The sequence below is a fragment of the Lipotes vexillifer genome, unplaced genomic scaffold (assembly GCF_000442215.2).
Source record: "Lipotes vexillifer unplaced genomic scaffold, Lipotes_vexillifer_v1.1 scaffold1106, whole genome shotgun sequence".
Classification (NCBI taxonomy): Eukaryota; Metazoa; Chordata; class Mammalia; order Artiodactyla; family Lipotidae; genus Lipotes; species Lipotes vexillifer.
The window spans coordinates 1346513-1365942 of record NW_006776601.1 but is presented as its reverse complement, the minus strand read 5'-3'; the positions used below and the strand labels follow the sequence as shown (position 1 = coordinate 1365942).

Below are 19430 nucleotides of genomic sequence, written 5' to 3'. Positions count from 1 at the left end.
CTGCTGAACTTCCCCATAGCCTTTTCATCAGGAAATGAAGTTTTTATGCACTCCCCGCTCTTCTAAGGCTTCAACTACCACCATTGATACGATGACCTCCCATATCTATTCTCCTAGCTCTACCCCCTCCCCCGAGATCCAGATCCATACATCTGACCACATCCTGGGTATCTCATCTTGGCTGTCCCTGCAGCAACCCAAATTTAACTCTTGGATCCCAGAACGTGCAGGGCTTTCTGTGTGTGCTGTGCCTTTGCACTTGTTTCCTCTAGCCCCTTTTCAGTTAAGTCAATTTCTACATCTCTGCTAAGACTCAGCTTAGGAACAGCCTCCTTCAAGGAGTTTCTCATGGCTCCACCTAGTCCAGATTCAGTTCCTTTCCTATGTTAATTCGTGGCATCATGTATTAACATATAATATTTGCTGAATGAAAGAATGAGAATTCTTTCTCAGTCTTTCTAACTCTTGATCAGGCATAAAGAAGCAAACTCTTTTACTTCGGTGTTGAGTGGTTTTAGGACCCCTGTTAATTAGGGAGATGTTTGATTTTCAAACTCAGCATCCGTTGAAGGGCATTCAGAAAGTGCTCAAACCCTGGAAAGAAGCCTGGAGTCTGGCACACTTGGCTTGAGTCAAGATTCTGGGCAGTTCTACTCAGGTCCACATGCATGTGTTGGGCACTGATGCCAGCCTGGGGTGGACACTAGGCATGGTTTTAGACATTGGCCTTAAGGCACTCAGTCTAGCAGATGTTACTAAGGCTCCTTTTGGAGCCTGGGCATGGATTCAGACAAACCCAATTTCTAATCCAGTCTCTATCACCTATCAGCAGTGACCTTGGGCAAGTCACTTAATCTCTCTAAACTTTATTTTCCTTAATGGTAAAGTGGCTACCTCCAGATTTACTTTGAAGATTATGAGTTAATTCATTAGTACCACATAACCCACACATATTTTTCAATTGAAGATTAAATAATAAAAAGGAATTATTTCCTAGAGGAAGTGCTAGGGTTTCTACTGGCCAAGCGCTGATTGTGAGCCTCTAAACAACTGAATAGATTAAACATGCCTAATTGGTTGGCTGGAGGCTGTCCAGGAAGCTGCAGCATCAGGAAGGTGTGGGAGAGTAGGGGCTGGCAAACAGACACAGTGAGAAACATGTCTGTCCACGGTGGAGGAGAGCCCTTATGACGTCTACAGATTCCCAAGACAATATATGAAAAAAGCAAGACAAGAGATGGACAGTTAGACCGTCATCTCTTTTCTTTATCATCCCCCAGCCCCAGCCATGCTTACGGACACCACGGCGAAGCCTCTGAGCACAACAGCTTGGACGAGGGCCTCTCTAAGTTCTTTCTGACTCTGAAGCTCTGGAATTCTCAGACACTTCCATGAGTTGTGGCTGAAGAAGCCACAGCGAAGCGGCCAGATAGTTTCTTACCTTCAACTCTGCCATTTTCCTTCTGCTGCAGGTGTGGCGATTTCAGGAAACCCAGGCTCAGAGAGGGTATGAAGTCAAAATGCTTCTGTTTCTCCTTCAAATCACCTCTGGATGTTGTTATTCTACTGCTTCACTGTGCTCACTGGTCAGCTGGTCGCTCAAACTAGCCACAAGCGTTTCCTAACTGCTACACTAGGGAGAAAGTCCAGCATGCTTGTTTCCAAACTGCTTACACAACTGTCTTTGGCTTTGAAACCCAGGCTGTTTCTGAAGAGTTTGCAGAGGCCTGTCTCCTCTTCACCAGAGGTAAATGTTGACCAATGATTTGTTCCAGTTAAAAGAAAGAGGCTTATGACTAAAGGCAGAGAATTTAAAGCTCTCTGCGGAAGGAACTGTGGCAGTTAGGGCCTGCTGTGTGAGGTAGAGGCTTCCCCACTCAGTCCCGACTGAGGCTGGGAAGGAACAGGGCGGAGTGTTCACTCTCTGGAGAGCAGTGAGAAAATGATCCATGCTGTGACACAGGTGTTTTCACGCAGGCTACCTGAAGCAGGGACAGGGTCTAGACAGCTCTCCACACCTGCTCCCAGGGATGAGCTGGGTGAACAGTTCAGAGCCTGAAGCACTTCGCTTAAAGCAAACTGAGATATTTACTATTACTCCTCTTAATTTCTTAAATGTATTTAGTGTTCTTATAAATTCTTTAAGAATCTTATTTCCTAATGCCTGTACCTCTCTAGAAAGAGACCAAGGGATTACTTTCCAGCCACCTTTTCCATGACTCCCTTGTCCTTCATCTTGGCTACTCTCCTTAGCCATGGTCAGGTATCAACTTCATGGCTAATGGCATTCAGGAAGGAAGAAACCATATATTGAGAGCTTGGTCATGCCAGATTTTCCCACAGACATTACCTCATTTAATTTCACAAAAACAATCTTTTAAACTAGGCTTTATTATCACAAACTCAGGTGCAGCAGAACAGGCAGGAAATGTAAATGGGTAAAGTAAGATATGACTTTTATACATGAAGCTCCAATTTTTAAACATTGGCAACTTAAACAAGTGAATGGATGAATGAATGAATGAATGAAGCCATTGTAATAGATTGCAAAAAATGCCCACAGATTCCTTTCATCCTTGTATGCATGCCCCTTTGCAATGTGACTTTGCTGCTCCTCCCAAAATGAGACGGAGTCTTTTACTTACCTCCTTGAATCTTACTTTGGCTAATAGCAAACACAACACAAGCAGAGGTTTGAAAAATGCTGTGCCTTACAATTTGCCCATTTCTTGCTACTTGAGACCACCATTCAGAGAAGTCAGGCTAGCCTCCTTGAGAATGAGACCAAGAGGTCCAGACACTCAACAGCCCAGCACTAGCTGCCAGATGTGTGAATGAGGCAATGCGGCTGCCAGATGACTGCAGACACGTATGTGATCCCAGGTGAGATCAGCAGGAGAACCACCAGCTAAACCTAGCCCAAACTGCTGACCCACAAAATTGTGAGCAAGTAGAATGACATATTTTATGCCATTAAATATTGGGGTGTTTTGTTAAGCGGTGATAGATAACTGATACAATTATGTCAAGAAACATGCATGTAGGTGTGAATGACTATGGGCTGCCAGTTTGACACATTCTGCTTTAGATAAAGGGGTCTAAGCAACCTCCAGAGGTCCCCAGGCTCCAGCGTACTGCAGTAGCAGCAGAATGATTTGCTTGTGTCTGAGGTGTTAGCACAGAAAGGACCGGGCCAAAGGAGCCATGTTGATATAAACAAGTGACAGGCTGGTAGCAAACTGTGTGGATTGATGTCTGCAGACCAGGGAGTTTATAGCACATCTCAGCATATGTCAGCATAGACAACTGACATTGTGGTATTATATAAGCTTCCCTGGAATTTATATGCAAACCTGGGAGAAAGGCGGGTGTAAACCCTAGCTTTACTGAGGCTAAGTTTTTATTATTCCTGCAGTATGCAGACTCAAAATCAAAAGTGAATTCAAGAAAAATATTTCTTGCATATCTGAGTTTATGAGTACATTGGGTCTTGAATCTCTATTGATCATAGAAGTTAGGCTTTGGTGATTGGGGGAAAAATGGATGGGAACCAATAAATGACAAAGGAAAAAGCTTTACTGCTTTGTTTTTCCATAAACTTTATATGTTCTTTCCAAATCAGCTTTGAAGGCAGATTTAAGAGGCGTTTCAGTTCCTTCCTAAGGTGTGAGAGATTTCTGAAAGAGTAAGAAAGTGGTAACAGATCCTTGACTGGATGAAAATTATTTTGAGGGGCCTGAAAATATTTAAAATTGAATAAACCTATCAATTCCCTATTTAGAGATTTCTCCCAAGTGGGTTCACTTTATTTCCTGTCTTTTTCTGTTTTTGTAACAATAATTCAAGAAAACGAGTATTTGCTTTGTAAGCACTATGTGCCAGGTACTGTGCCATACACACACAGGAGAAATGAGAATAAATAAAACACAGCACACATAGCTCTGAGTCTATGTCTGATGACTTTCTATTTTAATCTAATCACACACTTATTTATTTATCTTACAATTATTGGGGACCTGCTATGCGCCAGGCCCTGTGAGGTGTGGGGGGATACAGAAATGATTGAGAGTCTGGTAGTGTAGGAGGGCGCATGCTGGAGAAGATTGACCAATAAACGGGCCATTACAACGGAGTGCCATGTGTGCTGTGACAAGAAAGAGTCAGGGTGCTATGAGAGGGATTAGGGACCACAGAGCTCTGACTAGTTCCCTGAGGAGATGATAGCTGAGCCAAGTCACACAGAGTAAGAGTTGGATAGGGCACTGAGGAGAGGGAGAATTGTACACAAAGACAGAGAAGTGCAGTGCATTCAAAGACCTGTTTTTAGGGCACTGACAGAAATAGAGTGGAGGAGTCTAGTGAGGGAAGGCTTCCAGAAAGGGGAGTTTTGGCAGACATTTAAAGCAGGGGAAAGAGGGGAACTTCTAGGCAGGGTGATTAGCATTCAAAAAGACACCCAGGGCTTCCCTGGTGGCGCAGTGGTTGAGAGTCCGCCTGCCGATGCAGGGGACACGGGGTTTAGTGCAGAATTCAGCCACCATCAAGGTTGGTAAACAGGTGTTTGGTTCTGTGAGTTGTTGAGATAAAATAGTCTCTACTTTAAACTTTTTATTATAAGAAAATTTTCAACATACATAAAAGTACAAAGAATCTCAAGTTGTACACCTTAAACTTATACAGTGTAATATTTCAATTACATCTCAATTCTAAAAATTAATTAAAAAAATACAATTTAAGAAAACTCCTCTCCCACCATATGGTAGACTATTATGCAGCCATTAAAAACTTAAAAACCATTTTACTAAAAAAAAAAAAAAAAAAAAAAAAAAGACACCCAGTGGAAGAAGCAGATTGTGTGCAGGGACAAGGCAAACATATACTGGACCAGAGCAGAGTCACAGTATCAAAGTGGTGAGCAGTAAGAACAAAGATGCCAAAAAACAGGCAGAGGGAGAGGGATTCAGTGAATGATATGGGGAACAGGTGAAGAGAAGAACTTGAAAAGGACCAGGAATTGGAGACACCAGATACCTGCCACCTCTGGATTCTAGCACAAGATAGGTTTACTCTCTGCAGAAGCTCTGGACTCACAAACATCAGGGAGTGGGGAGTAGGACCAAAACCAAGTGTAGTGATGATGAAATCTCCAGCTTCCTTCTCCAATTGCATTTCCAGAATGCTATCAGCAAGTGTTTTACCCTCCACACAGGACACTGGAGGATTCTTCTCTAGGACAGGACAGTGTCCCATAAATACTATACATTTTGATAAATAATTATTAAATATAAATGGCAAAGTCTTTCTGGAAATGCTTCTTTTAATGAGGTAGATGGCTCCCTCCCACATTAATTCAAATATCCATGAATAATTCTTATTTCTAGAATGACACAGGATTCAGCATCATTTAATCCTATTTTTTGCTTTTATAGACATAAATGTTGAGAAAATTTGTTCACATAAATAAGCAGTTATGAATGGAAGGGATTTTGTTATGGTAGCACTCAAATTCCTTCTGAATTAAATACCAAAAATCACATACTGACCTATCATTAAACATTATTTTAATGACCTATCAGTCAATAACTCAGATTGGTTCTTCTTCAATTTTGCTGCAAGCAAATAATTGGAAACCTGATTGGAAAAGGCTTTGTTACCCAGCTATTGGAATCAGTGACTTTGTTATCCTTTCACTTGGAGGTGCTTTGTCTAACTCATTTACTCAGAAAGGGTTGGGAAAATAAAAATGTTAATTTTATATACCTTTGCCTATATAATTATTTTTGATGAAAATGTTATTTTGATATTTTGATAGACCAGGCAAGAAGACTTGACATGAAAGAATGTGCCATAGCCTTGGATGTTTCCTACCAAAGCTCTTTGCTTTGTTCTCAGGAGCTCTTCCTTAAGAGCTCTGCATTTTTTTTTTTTTTTTTTTTGTAATTGTGAGGAGTGGAACAGACAAAATCCTTAAATAAAACTAATATTTAGAATTGTCCCTTTGTTGGCATCCTGAAGACATTTACACCCTGGGGCAATATGCCGTATTTCTATTGCACTAGTAGTGAGATGCTCCTTTTCTGTAGTGGGAAAAGGGCAATTGGGAAAGTAGAGGTGGTTAATAAGAGCCAGCACGAGCTGCTTCACAAGCAGATCAATCTTAACAAAGACACATTCATATGAGAATTAGTGATCTGGAAAATGATTCCCTTAAAACTATCCGTGCCCATGTACCTCTTGGAAGAGGTTCTTCCACACATCCCAGTTGGAACACCATTGATCCACACCAAGAAAATGGAAAATATTACATCTAGGAAACTGGGGATTCTTACAGAGTAATGTGAAGGACAAGTGGCAGGCCTAGAGAGCAATCACTCCAGAGTGCAGTTAGAGGACGGAGGACTTCAGGACCGATGTCTCCAAGAAAAAAATGAAACTGATAGATTACCTGATATATTTGATGGTACTGAGCAAGATTTTACATCTTTGTTGAAGTTTAGGGGTTTCATTCTTCACCTTTACTTTTTTTTTTTTTTTTGGTTTGCGGTACGCGGGCCTCTCACTGTTGTGGCCTCTCCCGTTGCGGAGCACAGGCTCCGGACGCGCAGGCCCAGCACCCATGGCTCACGGGCCCAGCCGCTCCGCGGCATGTGGGATCTTCCCAGACTGGGGCACGAACCCGTGTCCCCTGCATCAGCAGGTGGACTCTCAACCACTGCGCCACCAGGGAAGCCCCACCTTTACTTATTGATTACCTTGGTAAAGCTTAGTGGTTGGCCGGCTGAGAAAACAAATATGGTATAAGAGAGGGGCTATGTATAAGATGGCAAGGCATTTCATTAGAAATAGATATACCCAGAGGGTAGAAAGTGCTAGTGTTAAAAATGGGTAGCAGTACATCGAAGACAAATATTTCGTTTTGCCAATAGAGGATGTGACAATCACGCTATGATTGCTGTGGCATGTGTAGCCTTGAGAGGGAGGAGTGGCTTATTTAGTTCATTAAGGGGCGATCATGAACTCTGATGAACTCTGCTATAACGGTGCCATAAGGTAGAGTCTACAATCCATGTGTTCCCTACGTTTTTGATATGGGTTTATTTTTTTCAAAGGGTGAATCCTGAGCTACCTGCATCAAAATCACCTGGTTTGCCTGTTAAAAATACAAAATCCTGGCTCTATCCCATATACATAGAATTGGGCGGGGGGGGGGGGCGGAAGAAATCCTGGAATCTGCATTTTAAACAAGCACTTCAGAGGACTTTCATACACTTTTGAGTTATGGGATGTGGGGGGGGGGGGGGGGGGCAGAAGAAATCCTGGAATCTGCATTTTAAACAAGCACTTCAGAGGACTTTCATACACTTTTGAGTTTGAAAGCCATTGCTTTGAGTCCTTAAATGTAGGTGCTTATTAATTGTCACTCAGAGTTGGATCCTTTTCCTACTCTATGGAGCAGCGCTGGCAGGCTCCAACTCCAAATTTGCATTAGGCAAACATACTGGGGAATATGTGAGGCTCAGGGTTTTCCCAGTGCTGGATTTCCTGAAACCCTTCCTCTTCTACCACAGTAATTTAACTCAATTTTAGGACTATGGAGAAATGAATTTTTTAACTTCCTTCTCCTCCTTCCCCCAGAGTATCCTCCTTTGAATTTTAACAGATGTTAAATCAATGCAGACATCCTGTTAGACTTCAAACTTCTTAAAATAGACGCTACCTGTGCTTTAAAAATTTCAATTAAACCAACATTTAGATACCCATATAAGGCCCTACCTAGGTTGGGTGCTAAAGCATACCCTGTTGAAATGAAGACTCAAAAGCTCTGATTACGGCAGTGGTTAGGAGCTCTTCACCTCAGTCCGATGGCCCAGCACATCAGTTCTATGCAGTCCATTTCCAGAATGGAGAGAAAAACAGCAGTGTCACGGCACCTGGATTATATCATAGATGTCCCAAGTTCAGGGACTTTTGAGAACCTCAGTAAAGCTGATATGGATCAACCCCTTTGGGAGTGGCTCTCTCTCTAGAGTACTAAGGTAGAGAGACCAACCCAAATCCTTAGTTGGATTCCAACTAAGCGGCCTGGGGGACAGATGAGTGGCTACAGATCTTCATATCTGGTTGCCTCCACAGTGAGTAAGAACGTTGGTTAGACATCTGAATCACAACAGGGGAAAAAAAAATGTTCTCTTATAGCTAGCAATTTGTTCCATCAAGAAAGTAAGAAAATTAAAGCTTTAATTAACACTTTTAAGGAAGTATTTGGTATTTAAACTTGTTGTTTATTACCTAAAAGCAATTTTTATGAGCAGGTCTCAGGAAGTCTTAGCAAAAATTACACTTCAAAAGATTATTTTTGAAGAACTCTGGCTAATAACATTCACTTTGGCCAACAACCTTATTTTGTGATAGTAATGCTGCAACAAACTTACCTTAGATGATTAAAATCATTTTTTCTTAGAAAACTGTAATTCAGGAGTCAAGCCTGACAGCAAGAACAAATGAAGTTGAGCAGTGTTAACTTTTCAAGGTTGACCCTGAAGCCATCAGTGATAGGTTATTTTCATCTTATTTTTTAATAAGGGAGAAAATAGAGAAACTGGAATAGATCTTCTTTCTAATTAAGGGTTATTGATTTATTTTTTAAAAGAGGAATACAAAGAGCTTCAGTTGGTTTAGGTCTTCTGCATATACATTTGGTTTCTACTTCTTAACTGCACAGCCACTCTCACAAAATACTTGTGCCAAATTCCACATACAGATCCTGATTTGCATAGCTCTCCTTTATGTCAAAAAAGAAATCAGGGCTAACTCTTGTGGGGGAGGATGTGAAGAAAGACTGGAGAAAATTCTAGCTGATGAAAAGTACTTTAAAATCCCTTGCCAAATTCCCAAGACAAGACTTTCTAAAAGCACTCTCTAACATCGTCATTTTAATATCCTCTTTCAGCACACCTTGATTTCCAAAGTATGGAATAGAAAGAGAATTTAGTGTTTTTTCCCCTAGTTTTAAAATGAGAAGCTGAAACTGTGTATTTATTATTATTATACTTTAATATGGAGCAAAATCAGGAGTGCAGAGACCTCCTAGAGAGAAGAATACATGTGAAAAGGAGTTGTTGAATAAGGCAGCAAATTACAGTTTTCGTAAAACAGGTTTATATATTAACAAAGACTGGGGCAAAGGCAATTACACAAGCAAAAAAGATGGGTAAAAAAAGTAATGATGAACAATTATGCATATACACCCCCCCCAAATTTTGGATTATGAAATCCAAGAATCCTAGTCCATGATTCATGTAAATGTGTTGCTGTGGAAGTTATTTTTACTTCTCTCCATAAATACATTGTTGACACAAAGAATAATATTCTTAGTTTATGGACTATAGTTAAGGGACATTTTAGGAGTTGATCTTTCCTTCAAAAATAAAAATAAAAACTGAAGAGGCTGTAAATCTCTCTTACTGCCCTTGTGCTGGTCTTAGATTTCACCCTACCTATTTCCAAACAGAAAACAGTAAGAGGGTGCAGACAGCTGTAACCTAAAGAGTGAAGGATTTAGTGAGCTGTCAATTTTTCACATAATTCTTCTTTCCTGGTACTGCTGTTCTCTATGTATTATTAATCTATTTATATTTAACTCCAGCTATTAGTCCGCCTCTTCCAGCCACTGAGCCATTTGCAAAGGAGAGGAGAGAGAGACAAGGGTTGCTATTATTAGGCATCCTTTTGTGTGATGAAGGTGGAGGCAGTTAAATAACACCATTTTGCTTCTTTGAAAATGACAGAGTGTTTGGGGTGGACAACTCAGGGCTGGTTAACATAACCTTTCTCCTCAGAAGGTAAAACAATACAGATACATTTTTGAAAGAGATACATTTTTGAAGTACTTAATTAAGCCTTCAGCAAGGAGTGTGGGAAAATTACAGACCCATAAGAACCCTCCAGTTCTGGGCAAGAGTAAATTTTCTCTGCAGCATTCTGTCGCTGCTCATTTACTGCATCATTTTGACATCTCGTATTTCCACAAGGCTTTTATATAATCTATAAACAGGGACAGAAAGGTGAGGAACAGAGAGAATGGGGACAAAGTTTGGACTTCCCACGCTGTTACTTCCTTTCAGTTTTGCATTAAAGGGTGAAGCTGAAGGGTGGCATTTTAAGATGATTTCGTTAAAAGCCTGAGACATTAATAACTGCCACAGCAAGAAGAAAGCTGTGAAAAACTGCCACTGCTTGCTTACTCTTCAAAGGATGAGTGTAATTCAGTCATAATGTAAGCTCTTTAATGTTCCTCCCCCAAACCTTTTTCGATCAGGAAAGCCTGGAATCTGTAGGCAAGAAAGATAATCATATTAGAACTCAAGCAGGCAGAGTTCAAATGCTAATAGCCTTTAAAATGTTCTCCTTATTTTCTGTTTCTGTATGTTGGGCTGTCGTTCTTTAAAGAACTATCTTTCTGCGGTTTTACTCAGAAAACCACAGCAGATTAAATAATAAAAATAAATTCTACCAAAATGAAAAACATTTGCCAAGCAATTGGTGATAGTGCCATCTAAATCAGACAGGATGGTGGTGAATCTCATAATACTCACCTATTGGACTTTTATATGAATTATTTGCATTGTGATAGACTCTGGATATATGCCTTTGGAGTCTCAAGCAATTCTATTATTTTATAATGTAACCTTATCTCTGGATTCGTTTTGTTTCTTAGACCCTTATTTTCCCTTGATCTGATTTTTTCCTTTGTATTTAACAGGACAGAAGAAAGTTAGTTGCTTGGGCCTGCAAAGGACTCCCCCGACCCCACTTTTTAAAAAAAATTTCAAAAGTAAATTTGGAAATTAATTTCAAATAAGTCAAACCTCTCTCCAATTTCAAGAAATCATTTTATCAAGAAAAGATAGATACAGACCTGATTACCATCTCTTAAAAAGTATCTCTTCTCTATGACCTGTGAAAAACAAATAAAGATTTTAAGGGCTTAGCACATATACCTTGAAAAGGTAGTAACTGCAATGGCCACTAATGGCATTAAAAGGTATATACCCAAATTAAGAGTCTTTTCAACAGCACAGACATCTAGTACAATGAGTTAAATCTGGTGCTAATAAGATCAGGATTGTGGAAGTATTTTTATAAAAGCCTGCCTCTTGTTCCAAAAAGCATTGATAGGTCAAAAAATACATGAACAACAAAAAAGACTAAATAACCAGAGAGTGACATGACATCCCATGCAATTCCTAGTTTATGGCTGCAAATTTGGCTCAAAGTTCCCTAGCAGTCGGCCCCAAAAGGTACCAAACAGAATCCATAAGATAAAAGCAAAGCACTTTTGCTACTACAATAGCATACCTATTCTTTAAAGAGAAGTCTGTCTATATAATGTAGTAAACTGCCACATCCCTCTAGTAAACACAGTTGTAAATTCTGTCAGTCCTTAATGGAGACAGATGACAATATCAAAAGCAGTCAATTAACTTCTTTTCCGACTTAATCTGCACCCTTAATTCAGCAGTTTCGGAATTGTCTGTATTTGGTCAGTAGGAGAAATAAGGTAAAGCAGTGGATGTATCTGTACAAATCCATCACTACCAGTGAAAAGAAGCTTTCAAAATATATGCCCTAACATAATGAGTTTAAGAGCACCATATTTTCACATGATGAGAAACATTTTTTTGAATTTTATTTTATTTATTTTTTATACAGCAGGTTCTTATTAGCTATTTTATACATATTAGTGTATACATGTCAATCAAAATCTCCCAATTCATCCCCCCCCACCCTCTTTATACATATTAGTGTATACATGTCAATCCCAATCTCCCAGTTCATCACACCACCCCCCGCCATTTTCCCCACTTGGCGTCCATACATTTGTTCTCTACATTCACATGATGAAAAACATTAAAAAAAAAAAGAACTCTGTTCTAACACTTGAGAAACTGCAATGGTGACAGAGGCAGTATTATTTTCTTTACACAGAGCTTTACATGTGATTAAGAAAAGTTCAGCAGATTAGAATACAGATTATCTGGAGATTAACCCTAAGACATTAGAATCTAGAATTATGAAGCTAGGAACTTCCTCAGAATAAAGCAGAGCATCTTCTTCCAGGCCTGCAGCAGCTTGCTCTCATTGGCCTGACAGCCATATCATCTGGATTCATTTCATCTTCGAGACTATGGATGGGTTACTTTTAGCCACAAGAGACTCAGGGTAAGGTTGCACTCACTGGCCTCAAAGGTAGAAAAGCTGGTTCATGATTAGTACCCATCTAAAATACCTGACACTACAAAAACTATGACAGGACTGATTTTCCTTCCTCTCTCCAGGGTAGGACAGGAAAATTCTATTACTCTAGAGTTGTTAGGAATTACTATTAGCAAAGGGAGTGTGGAAGAGGATTAGATTCCCTCTTGGAAAAGAAATCTTTAATTAATTAATTTATTTTTTGAGTCTTTGTTGCTGCACACGGGCTTTCTCTAGTTGGCAGCGAGTGGGGTCTACTCTTCGTTGCACTGCATGGACTTCTCATTGCAGTGGCTTCTCTTGTTGCAGAGCATGGGCTCTAGGCACATGGGCTTCAGTAGTTGCAGCACGTAGGCTCAGTAGTTGTGGCTCATGGGCTTAGTTGTTCTGCAGCCTGTGGGATCTTCTCAGACCAGGGCTCAAACTCATGTCCCCTACATTGGCAGGTGGATTCTTAACCACTGCGCCACCAGTGAAGTCCCTTGGAAAAGAAATCTTTACACTAAATTCTGGAAGATATGATGTACAGTCATATCTTAGCTGCCAAGTCCCTTGCTTTCAGGCAACCACCTCAGTCTGGAGGTCTGGCCCACCTCTTTTTTTTTTTTTTTTTTTAATTAATTATTTTTTGGCCGCATTGGGCCTTTGTTCCTGCACGCAGCGTTTCTCTAGTTGTAGCAAGCGGGGTTTACTTTTCGTAGTGGTGCGCGGTCTTCTCATTGCAGTGGCTTCTCTTGTTGTGGAGCACAGGCTCTAGGCATGCTGGCTACAATAGCTGTGGTGCGTGGGCTCAGGAGTTGTGGCTCGTGGGCACTAGAGCGCAGGCTCAGTAGTTGTGGTGCATGGGCTTAGTTGCTCCGTGGCATGTGGGATCCTCCAGGAACAGGGAACCCATGTCCCCTGCCTTGGCAGGTGGATTCTTAACCACTGCACCACCAGGGAAGTCCTGGCCAACCTCTTAATCCACCTGACTTTGTTTGTGATTTAGGAAACCAAGAGAAGTTGCTTTTCAATTTTGCTCATAATTCCCAGCCCTCAACTTGCGATGTCCTTCTCTTATCAAACCATTTTTAAAAAAATTATTTATTTATTTATTTGGCTGCGCCGGCTCTTAGTTGCCAGCACGCGGGACCTTCACTGTGGCATGTGGGATTTAGTTCCCTGACCAGGGATTGAACCCGGGCCCCCTGCATTGGGAGCGTGGAGTCTTAACCATTGGAACACCAGGGAAGTCTCCTCTTATCAAAACTTGCTCTCTTCTTAAAACCAACCAAGTTCCCTCTAATTTTTTTTTTTTTAAGTAGTCTTGCCTGACAACTTGGGTCACACTGATCTATAACTCATTGTTTCTCTAGGATATAACTTATTACATTTTATTTATTTATTTATTCATTGCGGTACGCAGGCCTCTCACTGTTGTGGCCTCTTCCGTTGCGCAGCACAGGCTCCGGACGCGCAGGCTCAGCGGCCATGGCTCACGGGCCCAGCCGCTCCGCGGCATGTGGGATCTTCCCGGACTGGAGCACGAACCCGTGTCCCCTGCATCAGCAGGAGGACTCTCAACCACTGTGCCACCAGGGAAGCCCACATTTTACTTTTTTAATTTTAAAATTAATGAATTATTTAAAATTTAAACAATATATTGTGGGATCTTTCCATGTCAGACACAGATCTATATGATGCTGCTCCTAGGGGACATAGATAGTGGCCACGGATCTAAACAAATGGAAGTTCTTACGTTTTAAGTTTGAAAACAATGTGGAGAGAAAATTTGGTTCCTTGCAGTGCTTCCAACCATTTTTTCATGTTATGACACATTTAGAAAATGCTAATATTTATACATTAGCAAATGTACAAATGGAGTAAATGGAAGAGCCAGGCCAGGGGCTCTGGCTGCTCTGAGAACTGAGGGGATCACTATCTCAGTGCACCTGTACCCTTTTGGCCACACACCAGTTGGGAAGTTCTGCAATAAAGCAAAAATTTCCCAGTGGCCTAATATTAAACAGGGATGGAGTGTGGGACTCATCTTATGCTGACCTATTGGACGAAAGAGCCAAATATTAGATTTCTAAATAGTTAAAAGAAAAATGATTCATAAAGAAGAGCTACGAGGAGGGACATTTTTTTCTTGGGAGATTACTTGGAAAAGGAAATATAAGACAGAAATTAATCTTTTTTCAATAATACTACAGAAATACATCCTATTTTACTTTACTACACAATGTCAACATTGGGTAAACAATTTAACTTGGTCAATATTGTATGCAATGCAGCTGTATGGCCTTGTGAAGGAAAGACAAACAGTGCTCTAATTTACCAGTATGTTGAAAATGCTGCATTTTCATTCCAGTTCTGGACAATAAGATGATGCTGGTAAGAGTGAATAATTGGAATTGAAAGGTTTCTGATAGGGAAAATTAGGGAATCAAGAAGATGACCTAGCCTTAAAAGTAACAGTAACATTTATATGGAGAATATTAGTAGCTGGGAGAGCAAAAATAACTCAAGGCTTTAAGCAGAATGTCCTCAGTTTAGTGCCTTTTGTGGGGACTTGGGGGTGGTGAATAAGCACAAAAATGCTAGAAAATAGGGAAACATAAATTGTTTTAAGGAAGGAATTAGGTATCTTAAAAAACCCCATTTGAATCCAGTAGCTTTCATCCTTTGCTTAGAGAACACTGGTGATAGAATAAACAGGTCAGCAGGCCTTGAGCAATTACACCAACAGATAAGAGATCAAAACAAGTAGTATTCAGGCTGTGAAATTTTGGATGAAGGAATAAAAGGACAAAGCATTCTACAAAGAATTTAAACTCTCATAATACATAAATTAAGTTTAAAAATAATTGAAGCCATTACCTTATCAAAAAACCTACTGAGCTTGACAGCATTGGAAGAACCTGCAGCTAAGTACCGTGGATTTGTGCAATCCTAGAAGATAAAACATAAGATCCACAATTAAATGTTAGGAAACATAAGCTCTTTGTGAGTCATTACTGTTCCTCTTGCACATTTCTATAGTAAAATATTAGGCATAATACTCTCATAAAATATTCAAGTAATTTTCAAATTATGATGCACACAGCAAAGAGGAAAGTGCTAAAGGAAGGTGAGGCCACTTACTCTTTGTTATTTAGGCAATTTTAGAGGACACTGAACCACTGTATTCATCATCAAATAATTCATAACGGAAGACAGGATTGTTAATGTCTTACTAACAACAAAACCAACATACTAATTAGGTGACCTGCCTACATATACCTTCAAAAGCAGAAACAGAGCTATTAAAAACAAACACTTTTTTTTTTAAAAAACATCTTTATTGGAGTATAATTGCTTTACAATGGTGTGTTAGTTTCTGTTATATAACAAAATGAATCAGATATATGTATACATATATCCCCATATCCCCTCCCTCATGCACCTCCCTCCCACGCTCCCTGTCCCAACCCTCTAGGTGGTCACAAAGCACCAAGCTGATCTCCCTGTGCTATGGAGCTGCTTCCCACTAGCCATCTATTTTACATTTGGTAGTGTATACATGTCAATGCTACTACTCTCTCACTTCGTCCCAGCTTACCCTTCCCCCTCCCCGTGTCCTCAAGTCCATTCTCTACATCTGCTTCTTTATTCCTGTCCTGCTCCTAGGTTCATCAGAACTATTTTTTTAATTTTTTTTTTTAGATTCCATATATATGTGTTAGCATATGGTACTTATTTTTCTCTTTCTGACTTACTTCACTCTGTATGACAGACTCTAGGTCCATCCACCTCACTACGAATAACTCAATTTCGTTTCTTTTTATGGCTAAGTAATATTCCATCGTATATATGTGCCACATCTTCTTTATCCATTCATCTGTCGATGGACACTTAGGTTGCTTCCATGTCCTGGCTATTTTAAACAGTCCTGCAATGAACATTGTAGTACATGTCTGTTTCTGAATTATGGTTTTTTCAGGGTATATGCCCAGTAGTGGGATTGCTGGGTCATATGGTAGCTCTGTTTTTAGTTTTTTAAGGAAGCTCCATGCTGTTCTCCATAGTGGTTGTATCAATTTACATTCCCACCAACAGTGCAAGAGGGTTCCCTTTTCTCCACACCCTCTCCAGCATTTATTGTTTCTAGATTTTTTGATGATGGCCAGTCTCACCATCGTGAGGTGATACCTCATTGTGGTCTTGATTTGCATTCCTCTAATGATTAGTGATGTTGAGCATCCTTTCATGTGTTTGTTGGCAATCTGTATATCTTCTTTGGAGAAATGTCTATTTAGGTCTTCTGCCCATTTTTGGATTGGGTTGTTTGTTTTTCTGATATTGAGCTGCATGAGCTGCTTGTATATTTTGGAGATTAATCCTTTGTCAGTTGCTTCGTTTGCAAATATTTTCTCCCATTCTGAGGACAACACTTCACTTTTTAGTACTAGTTACTCACCAGTGCTCAACTAACTTAAGTACTATGAAGTTCTTAGGAATAGTAGGAAGCATGAAAATAAAGAGCAGGAGGAGCAAAAAACAAACAGAACGGTGGCCAGGGATTTCTCACTCATTGAATGCAAGGCACTACATCTCTTGGTAGGCCATAAAGATAATAATAAACAATAGATATATTTTTTGGTTAAAATAAACAAAAGAAAAGTTTATTTTAAAATTCATTAAATATTATGTTTAATAATAAATAATAAACAACAGATATTTACTATTAGGATACAAATAGGAAAAAATGGGGCTCTGAAGAGACAAAAGAATCTGAAACATTATAATGAAGTGACTAGTACATTGCAATGATTAGTAAAGACCTTAAAAGGTTTACTATCCCTTTCCTGGAATTCCAATGTTGAATTGCCTTAGCTTGTCATCATTGACTTGCCAACTCAAGAGACTGAGTACTTTGATTTGTACCTCAAATGCCACCTAAGACCCAACCATGGGGATATCATATAGGCTCCTTTGCAAGGATAGTACCTATTTTTTCAGTTATAGATCACCTATGTCCCTTGGGAAATCACTGAAGTTATTATTGTTGCATTTATTCTGATTGTAATCTCTAAGTCCACATGATTCCTTTCCAATGCATTTTGTAACAATCCCTATTTTACCAATATACAACATTCAAGGCTCACATTTTAAATTCTGACCAGAAGCTATACATTTTGCAAAACCACAAAAGAAAAGAGAGACTACAACTTTTCAAAGATCATAGAGTAAAAGAAAAATCAGAGGTCTTTGAAGCCAGCAGGCTCTGAATCTGAGTATCTATCCCAACATCTCTAGATTGTGTGACATTGGTTAGGTTACTAAACCTTTAAAGTTGAGCTTATTCATTTGTGAAATGGAGATAGCGATACTTAACCCGTAGGATTTTTGTGAAAATTAAATGAGATAATGCATGTCTGACACATAGTAGGTACTGAAATATTAGTTTCCTTCTTTCTTCATCCCAAGAAAATGCCATCAGATTGAATTTTCAGACACAAAAGCACCTAACATAATAAAAGATAATTCTATATATGGATTAAGCAGACTGAAATGTCATCGTGTAAACTGTTGTATTTGAAATCATGTTTGAACACATTTATACAGCAACTGAGGCATATAAAAGACAAACCTTAACTAGATCTGTATTAGATATGTTTTACAAAACAGATATTGATCACATAATCATCAGATTGTCAAAAGACTTCAGAGATGACTCCAAATAGAGCTAAAGTACTAAATACAAGAATTAAATCAAACATCAAACAAACAGACAAAACCTCCCCAAAACTTATTTCTAAGCCTCCACAATTTCAGGTTGACCAGGCTAGAGAAACCCTATGATTTTAGGAAGAGAATTTTAGATCTGAAAGAACTATAACTATCTGCTATTGATCATGGTAGAGGGCAAAGCCTGAAAATTGATAGCTCTAAATGCTTGAGAAAGAAACATTAACTAGGGAAGATGCTTCAGAATGATCACTTTGAAGTAAACACATAACAGAGGAAAATTTGTGCTAGACACAAAAAAACCTAACAGGATTTTAAAAAATAAGTAATCTCCTCCCTGTTGATAATTTAAACAACTTGCCTTTTTTTTCCCCAGGCACAAGAAAGCTTTGACTCTATCTTTGGTGTATACAGTTATGTTAATTCTTACTTTTTAATAATTTTAAGTAAATTCATACAGTAACCAAAGATGCTAGCACTAAGAGTGTTAAATTAGTTTTTACTTGAGACTTTATATTTACTTGCTGAGTCTTTTTGACTGTTACCTCTTTTTGAAACTCTTACCCAATTTTCCTCCTCATTTTTTCTTCCCTGCATCCTCAAGACCCTCTTGTTTCTGTTGTGTTCTTGAAGGTGTACACTGATAAAAGGCCATAAGTATGCTGTATGTGAATTCTGTGAAGACCATGTTTGCCACTTGAGTACCTTTACATCTTGTTAACAATTAAAGATCGCCCTGACTTTGCAAGTAAAATAGGAAAAGCACATATCTAGATGATTGTCACAGAAACCCACAGGCACTAGAAACAGATGCATTCTAAAATACATTAAAAGTAAAATAGTATGTGTCTAGCATGTGTAAGCACTTAATAAATGCCAGCTACTTTTATTATTAAAAAAAAGTAACTGCTGGAACAAATTAAGCTATTCAATGGTAAATTTCCCTTTGGAAACAATGTTCAAACAAAGTAACCTCAGTACTTCTTCGACAAGGATATTATGTATTCTATGTAACAGGAATTCTCTGGAATATGATGGTCCAATGTTGACTACCTGGGCATTTATGCTGAATATTCCATGGTGGCAGCTGAGAAAAATAAAGCACCTCCACTGCAAAGCAGAATGTAAAAAACAATGGAATGGCAGGCAGAAGCTGACTCAATTATGGGGGTACAGGTGGAGTTGAACCAAGACGTGTTCACCAATGTTGATTCACAGAGAAAGGGCATCAGAATCAGCTGAGTCATTAGTTAAAATTACTGAGTCCGGGGCTTCCCTGATGGCGCAGTGGTTGACAGTCTGTCTGCCAATGCAGGGGATATGGGTTTGTGCCCCGCTCCGGGAAGATCCCACATGCTGCGGAGCGGCTGGGCCCGTGAGCCATGGCCGCTGAGCCTGCGCGTCCGGAGCCTGTGCTCCACAATGGGAGAGGCCACAACAGTGAGAGGCCCGCGTACCGCAAA

At 39.6% G+C, this 19430-nt stretch overlaps 2 protein-coding genes across 2 annotated transcripts in view; both read right to left on the bottom strand.

The window, feature by feature from the left end:
- Positions 1–1930, bottom strand: part of HGD (homogentisate 1,2-dioxygenase) — a 46438-nt gene extending 44508 nt beyond the window's left edge. The window contains exon 1 of the mRNA XM_007450510.1: positions 1442–1930. Coding sequence (XP_007450572.1) covers positions 1442–1456 — 15 coding nt within the window. The 5' untranslated portion in view covers positions 1457–1930. The remainder of the gene's footprint in view (positions 1–1441) is intronic.
- A 7084-nt stretch (positions 1931–9014) lies between these two features.
- RABL3 (RAB, member of RAS oncogene family like 3) overlaps positions 9015–19430 on the bottom strand; it is a 38977-nt gene continuing 28561 nt past the window's right edge. Inside the window, exons 6-8 of the mRNA XM_007450509.1 lie at positions 15118–15189; positions 10919–10957; positions 9015–10331 (exon numbers count right to left, since the gene is read on the bottom strand). Of these exons, the coding sequence (XP_007450571.1) occupies positions 10266–10331; positions 10919–10957; positions 15118–15189 (177 nt within the window). The 3' untranslated portion in view covers positions 9015–10265. The remainder of the gene's footprint in view (positions 10332–10918; positions 10958–15117; positions 15190–19430) is intronic.